Genomic DNA, 24,911 nt, shown 5'->3' with positions numbered 1-24,911 from the left:
TGCGGGAGCCAAACCGGCAACTGCTGGTTGTGGTTGAGAGCCCACGCTCCAACCAACTGAGCCATACGGAGCTCAGTGGCAGCTCAGCTCAAGGTGCCATGTTCAATCTTTAGTTGCAGGGGGCGCTGCCCACCATCCCTTGTGGGACTCGAGGAATTGAATTGGCAGTCTTGTGGTTGAGAGCCTGCGCTCCAACCAACTGAGCCATCCGGGAGGCCAGCTCAGCTCAAGGTGCCGTATTCAATCTTAGTTGCAGGGGGCGGAGCCCACCATCCCTTGCGGGACTCGAGGAGTTGAACCGGCAACCTTGTGGTTGAGAGCCCACTGGCCCATGTGGGAATCGAACCGGCAGCCTTTGGAGTTAGGAGCATGGAGCTCCAACCGCCTGAGCCACCAACTGGCCCTATCTGTTTATATTTAATCATTTTCTTATAAGACCTTTTTCCCATAGAGTTTAGTAAAAAGATTAACCTAGCCTTCTTCTATTGGTAAAAATTCCGATAAGAATTTTGAATTATTTTGAATTAATTAAAATTGTTATGAACTATTTCCTACCTTTTAGGAGAAGTAGAGGATTTTGTATAGATGTCAATCATTTTTTGAAAATAAAATAGTTCGACATTCTGTAATTTCAAAATGCCACTTGACTTTTTGCCAGACGATATCTTATGCCATCAGAACTCGGTGAATAAAAAGCACTTGACCATAATTAGCATGGCTGTTATAATTTCTCTCACTCTAGTCACTGTTGCCTTTTCTAAAATGACTGTTACAGAGATGCTGTTTAATTTGTGATCAAGCCAATTTTCTATATCACTTGTACTCTTATTGTTGCTCAGCCATAATACTGAAAATGGTTAGACCTTTATTTAAGTGCAATTTCACTTGATAGCACCTCTGGCCTCTGTGTCACTTGTTAGAACATCTACCAGGGCCAGCGTGACCTAGAAAAGTTACCTGGGGGCTGGAGGGGAAAGGGGACTCCATCCACTGCTTCTGACTGTCTGCAAGTCACACATTAGTGCCTTTGTGCTACAGCATTAAAAGCTACAAGAATTGTTTTCTATTACTCTTACCTAGATTCGTTGTTTGATAGAGGTGAAGTTGGGGGAACCTTACAAGCCAGCGAGGCCAAGCCTCTGGCTAACAACATCCCTCCAAAGAGGTCTAAGAGCAGCAAACTGGTGGATGGCCTGTCGGCCAAAGCTGACTCGTGAATACTGGGTTTGGGCACTTGGCTTTTACAGTGTTTTAAAATGTGAATTGGTTGCCAGGATTTAAAAATCACATAATTTCACAGAAAAATCCCTACTTCTAGCTCCCCTTGACAAATGAGAAAACCTGGCTGTATTGAGCACTCTCCTTTTTGGGAGCTTGGGAAGGGCATTCTCTTCTGCAAGGCCTTGCTGTCCAGTGCCCCAACCCCATCTGGCTGCCTCACTCCTTCACCGCCTGCCTGGCCCCTGCAGGTATTAGAGTGTGTGACCTGCCCACCAAGAAAGGGACCTCATCCAGGGGCACAGTGAGAGACTTGGAGTCCCCGAGGGAGCAGGGTGTAACAGGGAAGATGGCGCGCAGAGAGGAAAGAAGGAATCCAGGAATCCTGGAAGTACGTTTTGTTCTCTTCACAAAATTGCCTCCATCAATTCAAAGGCTTCCGTGAGACTGAAGGGAGTCCCTGAGGTTACCTTTTCCTCCCTGCTGTAGCCATTCTACAGAAGCTGTGCAGGGGTGGTGCGAGGTAAAAGGCATCCGGGAAAAGAGGCTCTTGGCTATGGCTTTCAGCTTTTCTGACCCTCCTTAGTTCTCATTGCAGCCTCCTTCCCAAGGTGAGCACAAATACCTGTGCCCACAAGATGCTCAGGAAATGCTCAATGACGCACAGAAGCCTCCAAAAAGAATTTTGCAACAAGAGTCAGTTTTCATTCAAATGACACTTCATGGTTTTTAGTTGGGTTTAGAGCAGGGGTGTCCAAACGTTTTTCAACGTTTTTTACCAAGGGCCATATGCGGTAAAATATACAAATAGCCGGGTCACTCACTCGAGGTGAAGTATGTGTTGCCTCACCTGGTTTATTTAAGTAAACTAAATATATTTTTGGAATTTGCTGCGGGCCAATTAACAATGGTTTGTGGGCTGCAGTTGGCCCGCGGGCCACAGTTTGGACACCCCTGGTTTAGAGGGAAGAGCGAGATCTAGGTCCCAATCCTGTATTCATTTTTGTGATCTGACACAAATTAGTCTCTCTGGGTCCATTTCACCATCTGTAAAATGGGGTCACAACGTTGGCCTATCACACAGAAGTATTGGAGGCTGAGAAGTACGTCAAGTGCCTGGTATAAGCCCTGGCTTGTAAGAGGAGTATTAGATATGGAGCCAGGAACAGCCAATGTTCCAGCCTGAGCGCTGTGATTGTCGCTATTACTAGCTATTGCCCTTGCTTGCTTTCAATGTTGGCAACATCTGACTTCTAGGAAAATAATACTGACGTTACTCAAGTCCCTGTTTTAAGGTAGCATATTCATTGTTCCATCATGTTCTCGCTTCAGGCCATCAAGTGCTGCTTAGCAGATCTTCCACAATCTATTGGCATGTGGACACCAGATGCTGTGCTTTGGTTAAGAGATTCTGTTTTGAATTGCTCGGACTGTAGCATTAAGGTGAGTTATCTTATTGATCTTGATACATTTAGAAAGGGAGCTGTCAGCCAGAAGGGCTCATTTGGTTTTTGTGAAAGAATTTTTCTTACTGTAAACTGATGCTTTCATATCTGACACATTTTTATAGTCAAGAGATTGGTTTCATGTGTAGCAATACGGTATTTCATAGTTTAATTTTTATTTAAGAACTTAACTATATCTCCAGTGTTATTTTTAAACCCTTTATGTAATTTTTCCTTTATTAATAAAGTAAGAGAGATGATTCCCTGCTCCTATTTTGTACCATGATAAGGAATTAAGGTCGCAACAGAGGGACCACCATATATCTCTTGATAAATGTTTCTAAAAATCATTTAAATAAGTCCTCTCTTTTTTTTTCTAAAGTAGAATGGATTGTAAACAAATTATCTTATAATCTTGGTTTTTGCCTCTTTTCCTGAAGCTTACTTAAACTGCTTTATTTCACTAACTTGTTTTTCTGCACCTTCACATCAAAAACATTGCTCATATTTTAAGAATAGAAATGTAAGATGATATTTCTCTGTTTTAACTGATGCAGATAATGTTCTTTTATATGAACACTTAACAGTGAAATGTCTTTGAGAAATAGCTTCATGAAAATCTCTATATTTTTCTAGTTCACACTGATTTTCCTATCTTCATAGTCATTTGGGGTTTCTAATGTACAGTTACACATTTAATTACATCATACCATTGTATAGCCTTCAGTTGCCGCATGATAATTAATTTTGTTTTCTCAGCTACTGTTTCAGCTCCTAAAGGCAGGGTATTGGGTACTCAACACCGTGATTCCCCAAAAATAAGACCTAGCCAGACAATCAGCTCTAATGCATCTTTTGGAGCAAAGATTATTATAAGACTTGGTCTTATTTTACTATAATATAAGACTGGGTCTTATACAATATAATATAATGCCAGCCATAATATCATATCATGTCATGTCATGTCATGTCATGTCATATCATATATCATATCATATCATATCATATATCATATCATATCATAAATGTAATACCAGGTCTTATATTAATTTTTGCTCCAAAAGATGCATTAGAGCTGATTGCCCGGCTGGGTCTTATTTTCGGGGAAACGTGATATATTTTCAAGGGTTGATTTTTGAAATGGTACTTCTGTATCATCAATATAAAAATGAGGTGGTAGCAGTCAATACTTCATTAGCACCCCAAAGGATGACTTTAAATAGATTCATCTTGTTAGGGAAAAACAATTTAAATTGCTGTAGAGGAACTATCTTGCTGGTGTCTCCCTGTCTTCTTGCCTGTGTTCCTGCCTTTCCTTTCTGGCCCAATTTCATAAAAAATACATGTCGTTAGAAGTGTCTTTTTTGGGTCATTCCTAAGATAAACCAGAGGAGCTGATGAGAAGAATTAACAATCACCCCACCCTTTGGGACACACAGCAGTACACTCCCAGTTATCAGTGTGTGGTATCCCCATACAAACACTCTCCCCACTGGCAGAAAGTGGTGGTCAGGCAGTCAAAAGTCTCCTGGGCAAAAGGGGCAAAACTGTGATTTTAGCTTGGAGCTTTCTTCCTCTTTTCTCCCAAGGTCCCTCTTCTCGCATGTACCTGGGGAAGGGGTGAGGGGTGAGGGCAGATTAGGACCAAAAAAGGAATTTAGATCGGAAGTCCCAAAGAGTATGGTAAATGTCAAAGCTTTTTCCTTGCCTTCCCAGTCCGAGGGCGCACCAGCCTTAAGCAGAATGCTTATAGAACATTTTCTCATTGTCATGTTTATTTTTTATGTTGAAGTTGGATTGAGGAGCACATGGGGATTCATCATACTGTTCTATTTTGAGTGTTTTAAAATGTCATTAATAAAACCTTTTTTTAAATCACGATATATAAAATAACTTCCTCTCAGTAATGACCTCTAGCAAGTTATAAAAATATTCAGAGATTTTAGAAGTTAGTAAATTTTTCACTTCCACCAAGCTTGCTGCTAGAGTATGTAAGAGCTTATTCATTGCTACAGCTGATAGATAATTCATCTTAAATAAAATGACTTTGGGCTTGCCCGGTGGCTCAGGTGGTGTTGGAGCACTGTGCTCCTAACTCCAAGGTCACCACATGGCTGTGAGCGGCTGACCAACAACTGCCAACCCACTGCCTCAGCCTCAGCGGGGGGTAGCACAAGGCTCATACCAGCATGGGCCAGGGAGCTGTGTCCTACACAACTAGACTGAGAAACAACGGCTTGAACCGGAGTGGGTGGGGGAGACAGAAGAACAGGGGAAAAAATAAAAATTAAAAATAAGATAAAATGAGCACGTTGGGTTGCTTGGGTTTTTTTTGCAAAATACTGTTGTAATATTTAATGTTAATATTATAACTACCTCTCGGAATTCAGTGTAAATTTGGATTTTTTAAATTGGTTTTTCTTGTTCTCCAAAGGTTACAAAAGTAGATGAAGCCAGAGGGATCGCACATGTTTATTTATTTACTCCTAAGAATTTCCCTGATCCTCATCGCAGTATTAATCGCCAGATTACAAATGCAGATTTGTGGAAGCATCAGAAGGATGTGTTTTTGAGTGTCATGCCCAGTGGCGCTAGCTCTCCCAAGAGCAAAAGTGGTAACAGTAACACCCCCATTGCGAGCAACACTGGAGAGAATTCCAGAAAGAGCCTCACAGATGTCATCAAAAAGTCCATGGTGGACCACACCAGGTCTTTCTCCATGGAAGAACTGCCACCTCCTGTCCACTTGTCAAAGCCAGGGGAACACATGGATGTGTATGTGCCTGTGGCCTGTCACCCAGGCTACTTTGTCATCCAGCCATGGCAAGAGATACATAAATTGGAAGTTCTGATGGAAGAGATGATTCTGTATTACAGCGTGTCTGAGGAGCGCCACGTAGCAGTGGAAAAAGACCAAGTGTATGCTGCAAAAGTGGAAAATAAGTAGGTCCTTGGACAAAGCATTTTATTCTACTTCTAAGAAAAATGTGTAGAGTGATATCAAGAGTTCTTAATCCCTGCAGGGGGACTTTAAACTGCATGAATGGGAATTTTGAATGTGAAATGAGACTCATGAATTACGCAGTTTTCTAATATTTAAAATGATGTAATTTAGCTAAAAATCTAGTGACTACATTCCTGTTAAAATCTAATTTATCTAAAGTGCAGATTTGAATGGTTTTTTCTGCTTTTCTATTAGAAAAAATATTCATTTATTCAGAAAATAACAGGTTTTTTAATTCATAACTTTTAATTTTAAAAATAAGTTTATTGTAGAAAGAATTTTTAAATGCAGAAAAGTATACAAAATTAAAATCAGCCGACCAGACGTCACCCTTGTTCAACTACTTATGTATTTGTTCTGATTTTCTCTATACATATTTACACAGTTGGGTTCTTATTATATATAATCTTGTACTTTTTTTACCTGACATAATCCTGTGAACATTTTTTCATGTGATAAAATTTCTTTGTAAACATTTTTAATGGATGTATAATAGTCCATCATATAGAGAAATCATAATTTACTTATCATTCTCTTTTGTTATGTAGGGTTTTTTCCTCCCAAAATTTTCACTGTTATAAATAATGTTGAACATAAATCTTTGTTCACATTTCTGATCACTTACTTATGGGATAGATTCCTAGAAGAGAAATTATTTGTCTGATTCAAGTTTATTCTTGATATATATTGTTAGTTGCTTCCTAGAGAGGCTGTGCCACCTTCTATATGGTGCAACAATGCATATTTCACTATTCTTTGGACTTCAGACAGTGAGAACCATTATTTCTTACATTTGTTTAGCACTTCCATAGTTTTCTCGTATTTTCACATTTGCCGTCCACCTCCTCCTTTCCTGAAGCCCTTTTCTGAAGTACATACTGGTTTCAACCCAGTGAAATCCCCCACAGTGTGTCCAACAGTCCTGACCCAGAACTTGGGCTTTAACCAATTAATTTGTTCCCAGCTAATCAAGGGAGTCTTATAGATAAGGAAGATTACGTGATTTAAAAAAGAAAAAAACTTTATGAACTGAATCAATATAAAATGTTTAGAGTTTTTAGCTTGTTTAGAACCCAGGACTATTTAGTAAACCTTGTTGCTAACCATGATAAGTTAAGATTTGGGAATTTTGGATACAGTTTTAGTCACAGTGGTTTCCAAATGTGTCTTGGCTAAGATACATCTGGAAAACCTATTGAAAATGGAGATTCTCCTTCCTTACCCCAGACACCCTGAATCAGAATCTCTATGGGTCGAACCCCAGAACCTGTGTTTTTAACAAACTCTTCAAGTGACTTACAAGCACCCTTGCACTGAAATTGGAAATCTAGTCAAAACAGAAGCCTTTACATAAGCTATTAGTTTTGAAGATTGTGAGCTAAATAGAAGTACAATACATAAGTTTTCTGATGGCTCTCACCTCACTGCGTTTTAGGTGGTGGGTTAGATTTTGTTTTTTGTTTTGTTTTTTAATGTCCTTACTTGGCCTAATTAAAATTGTCAACTTCACATGAAAAACTTTTTGTAATCTCTTCCCAACTTCCCTTTCCAGTCTGGCTTTCTCTTCCATTCCTCCACACATTCCATTTCCTAGTTGTACTGTAGTGTGTGCTCTGCTAGACTCATGCCCTGTAGAGTCTTCTGTGCTTTTCTTCTCACGCATGTCTTCAGCCTGGCCTGGTCCTGCTTGCCTCCCTCTTTCCATCTTCCACACCTGTACCTTGTCCCAAACATGTGGCCATCCTCCATCTCCCCGTCAGAGAGAGGGGACCCACCAGTCTTGTCCTGACCACCCTCTATAGCATTTGCTTCATTCTACCTAGTGACGGTCGGTAGGTTGTGTTTCCTTCTCCTTTAGCTCCATGAGGCTGTCAGAGGGTGTTGAGTGAGCACATTCCATCAGATGAGCTGGTGGCAAAGCAGAAAATAGTAACCTTGGAAAAAGGAGATACAATCTCTTTGAAAAATTACTACAACGGTATAGTTTTATTGTTCGATGAATATTGTATCAATTTTTCTTTTTATCATAAAAATGTTACCATTACAGCAGGTATTGACTTTGTGTGTCTTTTCTTCCTTTTTAATCCTTTGCACATCTAGGTGGCACAGGGTGCTTTTAAAAGGGATCCTGACCAATGGACTGGTCTCCGTATATGAGCTGGACTACGGCAAGCACGAATTAGTCAGCATAAGGAAAGTGCAGCCCCTGGCGGACGCGTTCCGAAAGCTGCCGTTCCAGGCGGTCACTGCTCAACTAGCAGGTAATTCCTGTGGAATGTGAACTCATGCCACAGCGTCATTTGTGTTGTCATTGTGTCCTGGGTACTTAAGGAGCACAGAGTCATTGGCCTATTGAGGTAACTTGGTTTTTATGTACAACTTCCCAACAATAATGGAAATAATTTTTAATGATCTCTCACGGTAGTCATGCCTTCCCACTGTATCTGCTGTTTCTGTTTTTTCGTACTCCTTTCTATCTCTGGTCTCGTGTGAATTTATTTCTAAAGCTATAATCTTGGTACAGGGACAGTATTGCATTCTGCTTTCTTCATTTAGCATTTTTTCCTCCTAATTTTTGGGTGGTGGTTTGATGGCCCTGATAATTATTTTTAATAGCTACAAAAAATTCTGTTTAATCAATAGTTTCCAATTATTGAACATTTAGGTTCTTTTTACTTTTACTGTCTTATTAAAAAACCTGCCGCTGTGTATACTAGCCAAAACAAACAAACAAAATCAATGAAGCAACTGAAATAACCAATAGGAGAACATTGCACAATTAAATATTTCATAATTTGCTGCATAAATCATAATTAATCCACATAATGGATTGTCACAGTTAAAAACCATTCCTGGGCTATAGAATATGACCATTTTGGTGGCCAAGTGAGCTTCCAGTTGCACCTCAGTGAACAGCATGCAGGTGTAGGATTTCACCCCATTGACCCCAGCCTATTGACTGTCATTAAAATTTGAGAAGCTTAGTCAATAGGTGGACAGTGGTACTTCTTCATAATACTGTCCAATGAGGTTTCTGCTTACCTGCTGTGAAGGCAGTCCACAGGTTAGTGGCTTCTCTGTGTGCACTCTGCCAGGAGGTCGCATGAGCAGTTAGAAGAAGTTCCACCCAGAGGCCTCTGCGCTAGCAGAGGGCGTGGAGGCCAAAAGGGCTGAGGGGTGCAGACATGTCCAGTCCTCTGGGGCTCTTTGTGCCCCCCTATGCTGGGATATGAGGAGTTGTGCCCACATGGGCCTCCCTGATTCCTCACCCCCGCTTATCCCATACATTCAGTGACAGAAGTGATTTATCTCAGAAATGAAAGCAATTATGTATATAGATACTTCTTTTAATTATTGACCAGCTTTTGGGGAAATAGATATATATTACCTATTTTTGAAGTATTTGCCAGTTTCTTTGTGTCTCCTACTAGAATTCAAAGGAAACTCCCATGGTAGCGGGATATAAACCCAAAATGGCACATTTTGCACATGACATGCCTTACCCTTGATCTGCTTTGAACTCAAACCTCTAAATGGTTTCTTCAGCTTCAATAGTTTCATTTTTTTCATTCTTATTTTTTACTGCTCAGATTTTGTTAACAACACATCTTCTTCAACATGACAATCAAAACGCCCCAAAAAGGAGCCTCTGTGAGGCAGGAGTGCCTGACGCCACCATCCCCATCACTAGCATTGGGGCAGAAGACCCTGGTCCTTACTATGTATGGGAGACTCTGCCAGTCACTTCATTTTATTGAATTTTCCCCCACATTGGGAGGTTTAGGTCCTGTTACCAGCGCTGTTATGGTCCTGACAGCAGCTTAGAAAGTATTCTGGGCTTCTCTTGTGGGAAATGCTTCAGAATCAAAGAATTTAGCCCACTCAGTATATATGCATAGATAACAGGTCCTTTAAATTATATGTGAAATTCCCAGACCTTCATCACTAAGGGACATAATTTATAGTTTATCTAATCTAGTGTATGTGGACTGAATTTATATTACTTTAATAGTATGTCTTGAAAAATACAACTTCTTTTCTCAGTTTTGTTTTAAAACTTAATTTAAAATTCTCTAACTCGAGCTCTCAAATTTAAAAGTCATGTGGATGCCTGATCACTGCAGTGTACACCTGAAGCTGAACAATAATGAATGTCAACTACAATTATATATGTGTGTGTGTGTGCGTGTGTATATATGTATATATATATATATCTATATTTACAAGAAGTGGAGTACAGCAGTAGGAATAGAGACAGTGGAAATGTAATGGCTGTGTGCGATGTCAGAGGGATAGTGGATGGGAGGAGGGGGGTTAAAAAGAAAAAAGAATAAAGTAACCTTCTATTTCTCCAGTATGGAAGAAGAAAAAAAAAAGTCATGGGGATTTAGAAATGCATGAGATTTAAAATTCACCTGGTCCAATCAGTTTCTTTTATAAGTGAACCAAGGCCTGAGAGATCAACTGATTTGCTCAAGATCAAACCACTTAATAGAGGAAGAGCTGGAAATAGTAACTGAGTCTCCAGACTTTTAGTCCACTGCTTTTGCCATGATGTTGTATATTATTTTTGAAAGTTATTTAATTTTTTTTTTTTTTAGATTTTTTTTTTTTTTTACTGGGGAAGGGGAACAGGACTTTATTCGAGAACAGTATATACTTCCAGGGCTTTTTTCCAAGTCAAGTTGTCCTTTCAATCTTAGTTGTGGAAGGTGCCATTCAGCTTCAAGTTGTTGTCCTTTCAGTCTTAGTTGTGGAGGGCGCAGCTCAGCTCCAAGTCCAGTTGCCGTTTTCTAGTTGCAGGGGGCACAGCCCTCCATCCCTTGCGGGAGTCGAACCGGCAAACTTGTGGTTGAGAGGATGCATTCCAACCAACTGAGCCATCCGGGAGCTCAGTGGCAGCTCAGCTCAAGGTGCCGTGTTCAATCTTAGTTGCAAGGGGGCACTGCTCACCATCCCTTGCGGGAGTCGAGGAATCAAACTGGCAACCTTGTGGTTGAGAGCCCACTGTCCCATGTGGGAATCGAACCGGCAGCCTTTGGAGTTAGGAGCATGGAGCTCTAACCGCCTGAGCCACCAGGCCAGCCCAAAAGTTATTTTTTGTAATTAGTATTATATATATATATATATATATATATATATATATATATATATATATAACTATATGTGTTTCATCAGGAAAAAAGTCTGTAAATAAGAGAAATGTCATTGATATCATTTTATTCCATTTATCTCCATTACCAGTTTTAATCTACATAGACTTTACAGAGAAATGGACAGTAGTTGTTATAACTTTTTATAACACACAGCATTAAATGAAACTGTCTGTAGGTAGAGGTTTACAGAAGTAACCGTGTTCAAAATAGAAAAACAATAAGCTGGACTGCTTTTTGTTCAGCAGCTTTTTTTCAGTTAGGCATGTCTAGCCTGGTAGTTTAAGCTAACTTGGAATTGACTAAATCTTTTTCCATTATAATGGATCAAAGAAAGGCTCCTTGGACCCCTCACTGTTCTGTGAACACCCTGTCTTTCTCCTAGGAGTGAAGTGTAACCAGTGGTCTGAGGAGGCTTCGATGGTGTTTCGAAATCATGTGGAGAAGAAGCCTCTGGTGGCATTGGTGCAGACAGTCATAGAAAACACTAATAACCCTTGGGACCAGAAAGCAGTGGTCTATTTAGTGGACACATCGCTGCCAGACACAGATATCTGGATTCATGATTTTATGTCAGAGTATCTGGTAGAGCTTTCAAAAGTTAATTAAACACTGCTTCTCAGACCTTGACTACTAATTCAGATTTTTTTAGCAATAACAAAATGTAGTAGGCTTTTTAAAAGATCTTATCTCTGCTACATGGTTCTAACTGCTGTGGGGGATTGAAAAGAATATGCTGTTTGATGAAAGATATTTAACAAGTTTTGTTTAACAGAGTTGACTTTTCAAAGAAAATTGCACTTGAATTATTACTATATTAGAATAAAAATGTTTATCAATATAAAGACTGACAACCTCATAATTTCTAGGATTTATGATCTTAAGATGTAGAGTTTCCCTTTATATTTCCTTGTGGTGCTGGGTTCTTCTCCAGTTAGATTGAGAATTTCGTGACTGAACTCTACCCTGGTGTCGTGGTTTGTCCCAAAGTCACCAAACCGTGTGAAGACTACCCCGAGTCTTTAGAACATCAGCATTGCTGGGGGTGCTGTTGGAGGAACAGCCAAGCACACCAGCATGACCCTCACCCAAAATCTTGAGTGGCTTCCACGGAAGACCCAGGCCTTCTGCAGGCTCCCTACCCAGCCTCATTGTCCACCATTCCGTGCACCAGCCACATGGGACCTAATCTGGTCCCTGAACCGCATGCATGTGTGTCCAGGATTACTGGTATCCTAAAGCAGGCCTTGCTCCTCCCCTGCTCTAAACTATCCAGTGATGTACCCATACATGTTTGACAACTGGTTCTGGTGTGTGGCAGTGGGGCAGAATGAGTCTAGAATTGTCATGTCTGACAATTCCCATGTTGTAAACTCCCACCATTGTTGAGGTCCAGCTAACAGTGTGACATCACTGAATGCGGAGTTGGGAGGAGACGCACGCATGCGGCTCCTGTGAGTCTGTACACCACTGTCTGTATCCTCCACGACAGACACAAGGGCACCTTGCACATATCAGACACCCATCGCGTGCTTGCTAGTTGATGGGCAGGATGGACTGACAGAGGGACGGGGTGGAGGGCTTAGCAGTGGCCTAAAGATGAGGAGGGGAGGCCCTGGACTAAGAATGGAGCAATGGGAATAAAGAAAAAATATTAAGGGCTTTTTGAAGTTTTTAAATAGAATGATTAGCACTGACATCTTAGATACAGAAGGTGAGGAAAAGGAGACAGTGTCAAAGATCAGACCACTTGATAGAGGTTTGAGAGGCTAGGATGGTGACCCTACTCAGTCTGACTGGGAAGCTTAAAATTTTGCTTTTGAACCTGAGTTTAAGCTAATAGACCTCTGGGTGAAGATACACATAAACTACTGGAAGTAGGGAGTGGATTTCAGGGGAGAAGACCAGGCTAAAGATAAAATTTTTGAAGTGATTTGCTTATTTTTATTTGAGAAAATCTAGGAAAAGTGAGAACAGAAAGAGGAAAGTGAAGACCAGATGTTTTAAGTTTTTCATGTAAAACATGTTAAAATTATCTTTCTAGCTTTTAAAATTTTACATTTAATATTTAAAGTGATTCAAAATTCAGGAATACCTATGCTAGTGATTTAAATAATTATAAAAATTTTAAATTCCTGACACATAAATATTTATGTGAAATAGTGTAAATATTTTTTATAATGGTTTCTTTCCCTAAAAAAAAAAAATCCTCAAATTGTCTACAGGAAAGGAATAGGTAGTTTCTATGTCACTGACTTTAGAAGTGTTTCTATTACTTTTTAAAATAAAGCAATTAAATGTGTTGATGTAACTGAAAAAATTAATCTGGTGCCAGGACAATCTGACAGACAAACAAATGAAACCCTACCTCATACCATATTCAAAAGTCAATTTCAGGTAGACTGGAAGCCTAATTGTGAAAGACTAATGTAGGAAGATAACAGAGGAAAATACTTTTATAATCCAGGAGTAGGAAAGATGTCTTTAAACAGGACACACAAAGTGCTAACAATAAAGGAAGAGATTGACAGACTTCACCATATGAAAATGAACACCTGTTCCTCAAAGCCATCATGAAGGTGAAAAGGCAAAGCAGAGTGGAGGAATACATTCTTATATAGGGGGAAATATATTGATTATACTCAATAAACAAAAGACTATCCAGAAGCAAAATGGACAATACATTTGAACAAACACTTCACAAAAGAGAAAAATCCAACCAGTCAACAAACATGAACCGTACACAACACATTAAGACAGAGGGAAATGAAAATTCAAACCTCAGGGAGATACCATGACTCCTGTACCAGAAAAGCAAAAATGCTTCCATTTTTGTTAATTCCAAGTGTTGAAGATGCGTGCATTTCTGCAGGAAGAGACTGGTAAAGAACGTTCACAGCAGCTCTATTTGTAATAGCTAAAACCTGGAAACAACCTAAATGTCCATTAATAGTAGAATTGATTTTTTAAAACTGTGGTATATTCATACAATGGAAAGCTCTACAGCAATGAGAGGAAACTACAATCACATGAAAACTACACGGATTCATCTCACTACAGAAAGTTGAGCAAATGAAGACAAATGAAGGAAAGGGAGCACAGAAGTGATGACCGTTAGACTCAAGAAAGTGCTCATCCGTAGTTGTGACTGGAAAGTTACAAGTCAGCTTCTGGGTTACTGGCGATGTTTCTTGACTGAGTGGTGGTTGCAAAAGGTGTTCTCGAGATAGAGATTCTCAAACCTTCACACCTTTGTTGTATGCACTTTTCTGAACAAGTGTTAAAAATAAAAAATCTAAAATGTTAAATCATGGATTTATTTTTAAACATATGGCACCTACCCCTTGAAAAGAGCATTCTCTTACAGATGTGAGAGTTTTGTAATGTAGGAATACATTTTCATGGAAAACCAAGATTTAAAAAAACGAGTTCATATTTCTCCTTAGTAATCTATACAAAAGGATTAAAAAGAGCTGCTGTTATCCGTCCCTACCAGAAACTTTCCCGTAGGAAGACCTTACCTTCTGTTCGTACAAATTCCTTTCTATGAGCTATTTTTAAACTTAAAAAACTTAAAGTTTGGGTTTAAGTGGTTTGTTCTGGAAAACATACTCGCCTTTTAAGAAAGTAGGATCTTTTTTTGTTGTGTTTTTTTGTAAAAATCGTTATTTTGGACATTCCATTCTCTCAGTATAGAGACAATGCATTCGACTCTGTTGAAACTACGTGTTCACAAAATGATCGTTATTAAAGCCGACTCATACCACACCTCGCAGGGCTGCTGGCTAGTTGGAGAGGTCCTTGTTTCAATCAAAGCAGGTAAAGGTGCAGCAGCTGCTTGATTGGCTTTGCACCATCCAAGGAACTGCAGTTCCTCACATCCTACCCCCAGCAGGAATGAATATCCGCCCACCTTCCCAGATAACTCTACCATCGCTTAAACTCCTCCTGGTACAGTTAGGGAACCCGAGACTCAGATTGGAGTGACCTGCACCTACTTGTAGGTGGAGCCAAGCTTCGGCGAGGCCCAGCCCCTGCCCCGCGCTGCCCACCGCGGGTGTCTCTCCGCGACCAGGGACTGTACGCTGCGCCTCGGCGCCCCCGAGTGGAGGGAGAGGTAAGGAGGGAGAGGGCGAGGGCTGGGCGGGGCGCGGTGACAGCGCGGAGCCGGCCCCGCCCCTGGCTCCCACCCCCGGAGCCCACAGCGCCCGCCCGCCTGCGGCCGCACCGGAGCTCATCCAGCCCCGCGCTCCGCTCGCCCGCTCGCCCGCGCGCTGCCCACTGCTCGTCGCCCGCGCCGGTCTGCCGGCCGCCTGCGCTCGCCCGGCCGCCGCCTGCGCCCGCGCCAACCCCAGCGGCTCTACCGTCTGGTAAGCCCCCCACCCGGCCAGGGGTCTCCCTCGCACTCGCGGGGCTCCCTGCCCCCGCGCCGGGGCCCCAGCCATATCTGGGCAAAATATTCAGCTGTCGCCGCCGCCGCCAAGAGGGACTGAGCGTGGCTTCCTCTATAAATAGCTGCCGCCTCGGGTTGCCTCCAGGGCTGGGAAGCCGGGTCTAGGGGTCCGGTGTCTGGCGCTCGCGTCCGCACCGCTCGGCGCGCATGGTCCTGGCTAGGGCACCCTCCTCTCAGGACCTCAGCACCGCGTCTGTAAACAGGAGAAGGACCTGGGGGCCGTCGAAGAGCAGCGCGGGGTCCGGGGTCCTCCCCGACTAGACTCCAGCGTGGCGGGGCTCCGCGCCCCGGGCGCTCAGTTAGGTACAGGTGCCCGCCGGAGCCCCGCACCGAAGCGCGGCCGCCCCTCCGGCTGCCCAGAATTTGGGGGTGGGAGTGGAGATGTACGTGCTCGGGTGGACGTGGAACTGGGGTGCGGGCTGCGCGTTTGTGGCAGGAAAAGTTTCCCAAACTGCGGGAGATAACGAGGTTTCAAGTACCACGATACGCGCGGTGGATCGGAAAGGAGCCTGAGGCAGGAGCTCCTTGGCTGCCAGCCTTGGTGCAAAGCCCCCTCTGTGCTGTGGGACTCAGTGTCTCCATTGGTAGGGGCGGGATTTGGTTCCCGCGACGCAGCTAGGAGTCAGAGCCGTGAGACTGTAGTAGGGTGCGCGCTTGAAGGCTGGCGCTCCCCCCACCTGTTCACCGGCTCCGGGCCTGAGACGCCAGGGCACAGTCGTGCACGTCCGGAGGGGTTGCGGAAACCCGACACTTTGTCAGTTCTCTGACTCGTCGTGTTTTGGGACCTCCTAGAACCCTCGGAATAGCCCGGGCCATCCGCCCCCTGGGAAGCGCGCCCCACGTTAATTATGGGCAGCTCTCCCGGGTAGCAACCACCATCTTCGCAAAGCACTGCCAGTGACTCAAACAGCTTTAGACCCAAACAGCTGGGCAGGGCCAGAGGCCCCAGCCCAGCCACTCGCTGGCCTCAGTTTCCCTGTCCATAGGATGCCTATGGTGCGGCCTCGGAGCCGAACAGGCACACACCCCCGTCACCATCGCTTCTGCTCTTACTGACCCTGCCTTGGCTTCCACTGTCGCCTTCTCAGACTCTTGAAGATGACCTAGCCCAAGCTTTTTCATGGCTGAATCACAGAACCAGATCCTATCCCGGGTTCCAGGCCCTTACAGGGAGCACTCCCAAAATCTCCATCTCTCACCCAGTGATGACAGCCATTTTGTTCTCTGGGAAGGGCCACAGAGCCCCCCTGTTCAAGGTCAAACGCTGCTGGATGTGCCAGGAGGTCTGCAGCCTCCACCAGCCTTTTTCTTCTCTTTCCTGACCTTTTCTGCTGCTGAGGCAGGTCTTGGGGATCTGTGAGCATCCCACCAATGCTCCCTCTTCTTTGATCTGCTGCTTCCAGGACTTTCCCTTGCTCAAACAATAGCACCCTCATCCCGAAGTCTCATTTTTGTTTCTACTTTACTTTCTAGTATATATTTTCTCTGACAACATCTCAAAGCTTCACAGAATTGAAGGGAAATGGAGACAAATAGGTTCTCATCAGCTCGAGCCACATTAACAGGCAGAGAATGAAAGCAAGGAACACCGCTATTTATTTTGGTGTGTTGGTTCCCTTTAAGGAGCCAGTCTTGCAAACCCATGTTTTAGAAGGTCTTGGCCCTTGGGTTCTTCCTAGTTTAAGTGGAAAGTCAGTGTCCTCTAAAAATAACCTCCGCCCACCTTATCAGTGTCTCACACCTTCTCCCTCCTCCAGGGTAGGGCTGCTTCCTGCTCAGCAAAAACACGAAAAACGGGGTAGGGAGTGGCGGCCGAGTAACACAAGGTGGACTTGTGGAGAAGTATGAACCTCTGCCGCTCACTTAGAGTGACCTTGAGCAATAAAGGGGTGGGCAGGATGGTGTCAAGTGGATCTGGAATCAAAAGGGCTTGGAGTTTCCTGGAAGACTTTCTAGCATAAGAAACGTGAAGTGCCAGGATGAAATCTGGGGGAGCTGACTCTGTGAAGAGGAGGGAAAGAGTGGGAGAAAGTGGCTCCCCAAGAGTCAGGCCAGGAGAGAGGTTCGCAGTGCTAGTTGCTGTGCAGCAGGACTGGCAGGGAGTCATGGGGGAGTTTGGCTGGGGCATGGCAGAGGGTTCAAAACGGGATCTGCTACTGCCTTCCTGGGCTTAGTGAGCCCACCTGTCCACCTGAGCCTCAGTTTCCTTCTCTGCACAATGGGATAATAACAGCACCCATTTCCCAGGGGTTGCTGTGGGGATTAAGGGTGATGATACAGAGAAAGCCCTCAGCCCAGGGCTTGGTACCTGCAATGGTATTATTAGTGTTCATGAGGGGAAGAGTCAGAAGCTAGTGCGAGCTGAACAAGTGGAGACAGCCTACAACGCTTTCTAAAAGCTTGGATGAGAAATGAAGGGAGAGGGAAAATAGTAGGAGCTGGAGACAGGGCAGAGAGGGGAGGCAGGTGCTTCTGGGCTGAGGAGTGTGAGAAGAGGCAGAGAAGGACCAGGAGAAAGGAACAGGTGAAAAGAGAATTGAAGAGCTGTGCAAGTGGGAGGATCAAGGGGCTTCCTTAATGACCTGCTGAATGTCACAGGCTCTAGAATCACATTCCTCTAGAATCAGGCTGAGCAAAGAAAGGGTAAAATGAAGCCCTTCTGGCTCACATCCTGTGTCTCCTTGGCAGACTTGAGTATCTGCAAAGTAGGGTGATGATGGGCCATGAAGGGTAGTTTGACTGCCCAGGGGCCTCGTGACCTTGGCTTGCTTATTTTTGAAATGACATCATCTATCAATGACTCCTGCTGAGCCTAGTCATAATGGCCTTTTCCAGTCAATGTTTTGTCTTTTCAGTCTTGCTAATGGACCAGCCAGGCTGCCAACATTTCTAAAGAGGCCAGTTCACTTTTTGCTTAAAGCCAGAACACCAAATAGATCAATTATTTGGCTGGTAGGAGCCATTATCCTTATAAAGCCACAGACCTGTTTCTACAGAAAAAGAACACGGATCAGGTAGCATAATTCTAGAATCATTTCCTCTCTTTTGTTTGGTTTTGTAGAATCCTCCTTTGGTTAATCACGATTTTTGTTCTTAATGATAATGAAAGAATGAGATCATTTGAAGTCAACCTAGGACATGTCTGGGAGGGTTTCTTTGAAGTTAGGAGGTGCTGGGTCCTTGTCTGATCTGAAAAACTAAACAAGCTCAAGTATTTCTTTTGTTTCTGTTTTTCTTATATCTTTTTGGGGTGTTTTTTTCCTCAGAGAAAAACAGATTTGTGAAAGAGCTACACATTACTGTGCATGAGGAGGAAAGTGGGAAGGAGAGGGAGGCAAGTCCGGCACACGTGTCCCTGTCTCCGTTCTTCTTCTCAAGGCTACCACTCACCCCAGGGTCATTTCTGGAGACGATTCTGGTGGCTGAGGAGTTGTATCCCCTGGGGTATTCACTCTCCATGTCCGCGAGAACTGAGAGAAGCAGAAATGCTTCTTAGTCTCACTCAGCGCCCTTCAGGGACGCATCTCTTCCCATCCTTAAGTGTTGGTGCCACTCTCAACCCTATTCTCTTTTCACCCCCACACCCTCCAACAATCTCATTCACTCCCCTGGTTCTACCCACCCTCTATAAACTCACGACTCAAATCCATGTGTCTAGCCTGGACTGCTCTCTTCCTGCCAATTGGGCAAAGCCAACAAAGCATTTTAAAGGCACTTGACAACCAACGGGTCCAGACTTGGGCTCATCACCCAGTCCTCCCCCACTATCCATTCGGTTAACAGTAACACCACCAGCCAGGCACCGAGCCGGAAACCTCCTTTCCCTCACCGCCCTATCCATTTGGTCGAGTCCTGCCAATTCTACCTTCCTCAGTATCTCTTCTGTTCATTCCTATCCCCACAATCACTACCCCAATCCATTACTTTGCCATCTCTCCCCGAGCTGTTGTCAGAGCCTTTTTAAAGTCTTTCTGCCTCAAGTCTTTTCTTCTTCTATGTTGCTGTTAAAAGCTCTTTGTGAAATGTAGCTATGGACTGTGTTATTCCGCTCCCTTCAGGGATGCCCCATTTCCTACCAGATTCCTTAGCATCGAACACCAGGACCATCTATGACCTGGCCCCAAGCTATTTCTCCAAAACCATCTCTTGGCATTCCCACACATTCTCCTTGCCTTGTGGTCACGGTGCATACGCACCTTCATGCCTCTCTACCTTGCCCCTGCTGTTCCTCTGCCTGGAATGCTGTTCTCTCGCTGCTCAATATAGCGAACTTGTTGCATCCTTTAAAGCAAAGTTCCTCATCGCCTCACCTGTGCTCCCACAGCCCCCTGAATGGAGCTCAGGGAACCACCATAGTGTGTTATAAATGTAGTCATCCACTCACATCCTTATCTCTGACTAGACTGATAGCTCCTTCCGAAAAGAGTTATGGCTCATTGATTTCTGATCAGAGCTCAGCATAGTGCAAGCACTTTATGTTTTAATAAACGACTGACTGATGAATGAATCGGAGAGCAAGCACATGAAAGCCCTGTGATAACCTAACAATCACACATCACCGACCAGCATCTCCATGTTTTCCCATCCCACTAAATCATCAACTCCATCAGAGCAGAAGCCACCCCCATTCTGCTCCCCAATGACTCTGCAGCCCCTGTCAAACCCATCACAATAAATAGAACAAATCCATGATCTCATTTGAAACTCTCAGTCATCCTGTAAGGAAAAGGGCAGGTCTTATTACCCGCTTTTTGTAGCTAGGACAGTAAACCCCAATAGGAATTGTTCCGGGTCATCCAGTTGGGGTGTGTATTCCAGAAAAAACAAATTGCTCTCCAGGGTTTGGTAAACTTGAGAAATGAGAGTCCTTATGTTCTGTAGTAATGCTTCATTAACATTTCAATCACTCGGGATCCTGTTAAAGATGGAAATTCTGGTTCAGTAGGCATGGGAGGGGCCTGAGATTCTGAATTTCTAATAAGCTCCATGTTTCTAGTAAGTTCTAATAAGCTTATTAAATACTAAGTTTAATAATTCCTAATAAGCTCTAATAAACACCTCATAATATGATGCTCACCCTGCATACACAGACAACCACGCTTTGAGCACCAAGATGAACTCTAGTTATCTCAAGAGTTTTCCCTTGGCCATTGTATTAAGACAGGTTTCTATTAAAATCTACACATAAATTCATTTAAGCCGACTCAAAAGCAGGATCTCTTTCTGTTTTTGAGGTGTGTTTTTTTTTTAATGAAGCATGTGTGGGCATGCAGAGCATGATGGGGCATGTAGCGGAGGTGCACAGAACAAGGTGGGGCACATGGGAAAGGTGGGAATGGGGCTGGGACTAGCGATGGGGCACGTGATTGGTGGGAGGGGCATGATGTGGGCCACATGGTGGGTCACACTGGAGAGGACAAGGCCCCAGCCACGACTTGGGCACATCTCTGGAACGGTCAGGCCTTGTAGCAGTGGGTTATTTCTACCTTCTTCCGCTTTCCCTCCTTCTTTGCGTTCTGCAGAAACTTAGGCCCAGACAGGGCTTTAAGTCAAACTGCCCAGTTCCTGGCCAGCTAGAACCTCCTCTGAGCTCCAGAACTCGAGGCTCCTGTGTCCAATTGCCTTTTTCGCTGCATACTGCCTACAAATCTGTGTGCACAGAATGAGTGTCTGGCCCGTGCTGGCATGGGCACCCAGATTTCCCCTCAAAACCACTCGGAAGACAAGGGGAGGGGAGCCCTGAAGGAAGACTTCCTCCATGCAAACCTAGGAAGATTTAAAAAGTCAGATTGGATGCCAGCATTGTATGCATTTGTTTATGGTTTTTATACTGCATTCCACTTACACCATTAAAAGGGTTTCAGGTGGCTTAAAATAAACCTGCACAGGCAACATAACTGGTAAGACTAGAAATTTGAAAAGGACAGGGCAGAAAACCTGAAAATTAGGGTCATAGGACTCTGAGACTCTCATGAGAAGTAAAGAAACTCTAGAAAAGTGAGAATGTCCATACACCCAACAATTTGCTTATCATTTCAGTGTGTGTGTGGATCCCCCTGAAGGCGATCAGAAGCCCAGGGTAAGAATACCCAACACAGAATAAGGAGAGGAAATTATGCCACTGACCTGGCTGAAGATGGCAACTGTATTTGGACACTCAAATCAGCTCTGAGATGTGTTATGGCAGCCTGGGGGAAATGGAGGACATGTCATGTCTGATACAAAAGAACACGCATTTTTCAGGAAAGAGAAATGTTTTCTTGTCCCTAACTCTCTTTGTATATTGTCATGATGGAACTCTAGATTGGAAGGCAGCTTAGCACAGTAATTAAAAATGTGGACTCTAGAGCCCACGTCCCTGGGTTCAAATCTAAGGTCTGCAGTTACTGGTTGTGTAAACTCAGGTGATTTATAACTCCCCATGCCTCAGTTTCCCCATCTATAAAGCAAGGCTACTGTGGGGACTAAGTTATTATATGTAAAATGCTTAAGGCAGTACCTGGGAGGTGGCTAGCATTATATAAATGTGGGCTGTTATGGGAAGGCAGCATGGAGTGTGACATGTGTACAGCCCTATTGCCTGCCTGTATTGGAACCTGGCTCTACTACTTACTGGCTTTGTGACCGTGGTCAGTGTCCTGGGTTAAGTAGTGTCCCCACCCCCAGAGTCATGTCCACCCAGAATCTCAGAATGTGACCTAATTTGCACACAGGGTCTTTGCTGATGTAATTAGTTACGTTGAAGTCCTACTGGATTAGGGTGGGCCCCACATCCAATGACTGGTGTCCTTATAAGAAGAGGAGAGGACACAGGCAGAGAAGAAGGCCACGTGACAACAGAGGCAGAGATTGGACAGATGCTGGTACAAGCCAAGGAGTGCCAAGGATTGTCGGCGTCACCAGAGACCCGGGAAGGCATAGAACAGATTCTCCCTTAGAGCCTGCAAAGGAACCAACCCTTCTGACATCTTGATTTCTGATTCCTGGCCTTCTGAATGGCTACAGAAAATTCATGTTGTTTCAAGCCATCTAGCTTGTGGTAATTTGTTATGGTAGCCCTAGGAAGCTAAGACAGTCTGATTAGTGCACTTTGGTTTTTTCCTCTGTAAAATGGGAATAAAAAGTACCTCCCTCACAGAGTTAATTAAGATTACATGAAATAATCCATGTAAAGTGCTATCACTATGCCTGTTGTGCAGTATGGAAGGTCTGTGTTTTTGTGCTGGTTATTGTGGGGTGCAGTGACACACGGGGCGGGCAATAATAACCTGTTAATAGTAGTCTGTTGTATGTCTACACTAGAATTTACCCAGTGCCCTACTGATAACTTTTATGTGGTTTCCAGTATTTTTGCTAATTGAGGTAATAGCCAGGTAATCTGTATATCCATCGTCGTACAGTTCAGTGAGTAAGCTGGTAGGATAAGTTCCTGGAAATGGAATTGCCGAGTCAAAGGGTGTGTGCATTTGGGCAGATACGGCTTAACTTGCCTTGACAGAGGGTGTACCAATGGCGGCTTCTCCTCTTTCTGAGAATGCTTGTCTCCTGCACAGCTTGTGAACTCTGGGAAGGCTCAGACGTTTCCGTCTTTGTCAGTCTGATAGAACTGATGTCTCATCTCTCAATTGACTTTTCTGTAATTAATGGGCTTCATTATCTATTCATAGGTTTATTAGCCACTTGGATTCTTATGGGAATTGCCTGCTCCTTTCCTCTTCCTAAATTTGCACTGGGATGTTCTCTCTCTATATATATTTTTTGTAAGAACTCTTTGTCTATTAGACAAATTAGCCCTTTGTTCAATGTGCAGCAAATATCTTTCCCGTTTTGCCATTTACCTTTTGGCATCACTCATGCTAATTTTATACTGGTTTTTCAGAAAATACAAAACTGTGCTTCATAAAGCTTCATCTTACGTTAACACCTGCTGTGAGGTAAGGGGACGAAGTCTGTGTTTGCAAAATGGAGAAAGAGAATAGGAGCGAGTTCCCCAAGCTTTTCTACAAGCAGCTTGCTGCCAGTGGTTTTCACTTACGGCTGTCAAAGCCAGTAACGAATGCTAGGCGTTCATTCATTCATTTATTCAACGAACCTGCCTGTAGCACCCGAGAGGTGACTCAGACACCACGATGACCTCAAGCGATGCAAAATGAAAACACACACTGGCCTTTCTCATTTAAACCATCTGACAACTCTGATGGACATGCGGACCTTCCAGGCCCCGGTGCCCTGGGACGGAGCTCGTAGCAACTGCACAGAGCGATGGAGTCACACACTGGGTTTAGTTTCTCTGCTTTTTCAGAAGGTACTTTCCCATATGACTAAGAGAATGAGATCAGCCAGAGAAAATCAATGTAAACAGGCCAGAAAGCAGCCTTTGAAAGATAGCTAGCTGGTCTCTGAGTGCCTGTCCTGCCCACTCAGTGGCCCCAAACCTCTTCTTCGTGATAGAAGCAGGCCTTCCGTCTCATCTTGTCACCTCATCTTGTCACCTCCCCAACAGCCACATACCCACTGTATTTTTCCATTTATATGATGTTCAGGAGCAGTCAAAGCTCATCTGTGGTTTGAGAAGTCAGAATAGTAGTTGCCCTGGGGGGATGGGCTGGGAGGGGGTATAAGGAAGCTGGAAATGTCACCTCATCTTCGTCTGAGTGGTGTTTACATAGGTGTGTGCATACGGGAAAATTCAGTGAACTGTACTCTTACTCCTGCACTTGACTGTATGTAACCAAATTCCTTATTTAAAAAGAAAAAAGACTGGCCCTCCAGTGAAAGAGTGGGAGCCCAGCGCTGAGCTGCAGCATGAAGCCGAGCAAGACTGTCATCCCCTGGCTTCGGTCGCTGTGCTATTATTAATGCAGCTGGGATCAAACCATAACTTTTGGGGACAACGCCTCACGCTGTTGACTTACGATGGGGGGACAGTCACTTGAGAACTGCTACATCTTTCTCATGCTTAGCGTGTCCCCCCAGCTAGTGCTCATAGGCTTGGCTTGTTGGGCTGCAGCATCGTGGGGCTGAAGAAGGGGGGATGCAACTCAGCAATGCAAACCACATCTTCCTTTATCTCATCCCCTCTTTGCAGCACCCCTTGAGAGGTACCTGCTATGCCCTCACTTAAGTGAATCCATGAATCTCAGAGACCCTTAGGGGCAGGACCAAGGCTGCCCAGCCAGTTAAAGCCAGGGCAGGGCCGTTACCACGCTGTGTGCGACTCCAGTCCAAGCTTTCACTTTTCACCAGGCTGACCCGACAGGAGGCTCATCCGTAAAACAGGGCTGATGGCCCAGCTTGCACCCTCTCTGAGGGTGGTGGGTGAAGACATGATGTATGTGATACCAGCTCGGGGATTTTGGTGTGTGTCTTATCCTCCCAACTTAACTGTAAGCTTTCTGAGGGCCAGGGATTCTTTTATTCATTTCTGTCTCTCCCACAAAGGCCCACCATGCCCTGCACAATGTGGGGCCTCAATAAATATTCACTCAATGAATTAGGTTGTGGAAATCGAGATCCAGAGAGGTACAGCACCTTGCTCAAGGTCACACAGCAAGTCCTCAACCGAAGTCAGGACTTGTAACCAGGTCCCCTGACTTCTATCCCAGTGCTCCTTCTGCCATTGCCCAGTGTCCCCAGCT

General features: G+C 44.0%; 2 protein-coding genes across 5 annotated transcripts in view; both read left to right on the top strand.

The window, feature by feature from the left end:
- Positions 1 to 11,665, top strand: part of TDRD7 (tudor domain containing 7) — a 69,921-nt gene extending 58,256 nt beyond the window's left edge. For both annotated transcript variants that reach the window (XM_019729177.3, XM_074330747.2), the window contains 4 exons: positions 2,551 to 2,661; positions 5,098 to 5,606; positions 7,768 to 7,928; positions 11,206 to 11,665. In XM_019729177.3, the coding sequence (XP_019584736.3) occupies positions 2,551 to 2,661; positions 5,098 to 5,606; positions 7,768 to 7,928; positions 11,206 to 11,429 (1,005 nt within the window). In that variant the 3' untranslated portion in view covers positions 11,430 to 11,665. The remainder of the gene's footprint in view (positions 1 to 2,550; positions 2,662 to 5,097; positions 5,607 to 7,767; positions 7,929 to 11,205) is intronic.
- Positions 11,666 to 14,880: 3,215 nt separating this feature from the next.
- Positions 14,881 to 24,911, top strand: part of TMOD1 (tropomodulin 1) — a 79,259-nt gene continuing 69,228 nt past the window's right edge. Inside the window, exon 1 of one of the 3 annotated variants that reach the window (XM_019729186.3) lies at positions 14,881 to 14,937. The gene's annotated coding sequence lies outside the window, so the exon portion shown is untranslated. Of the gene's footprint in view, positions 14,938 to 15,014; positions 15,191 to 24,911 lie in introns of those variants that run through there. The other 2 variants (XM_019729185.3, XM_074330749.2) reach the window with 2 other exon arrangements.

Source organism: Rhinolophus sinicus, chromosome 16 (assembly GCF_057876585.1).
Source record: "Rhinolophus sinicus isolate RSI-liver-muscle chromosome 16, RSI-T2T, whole genome shotgun sequence".
In the NCBI taxonomy this organism is placed as follows: domain Eukaryota; kingdom Metazoa; phylum Chordata; class Mammalia; order Chiroptera; family Rhinolophidae; genus Rhinolophus; species Rhinolophus sinicus.
This window is presented reverse-complemented; position numbering and strand designations above follow the sequence as displayed.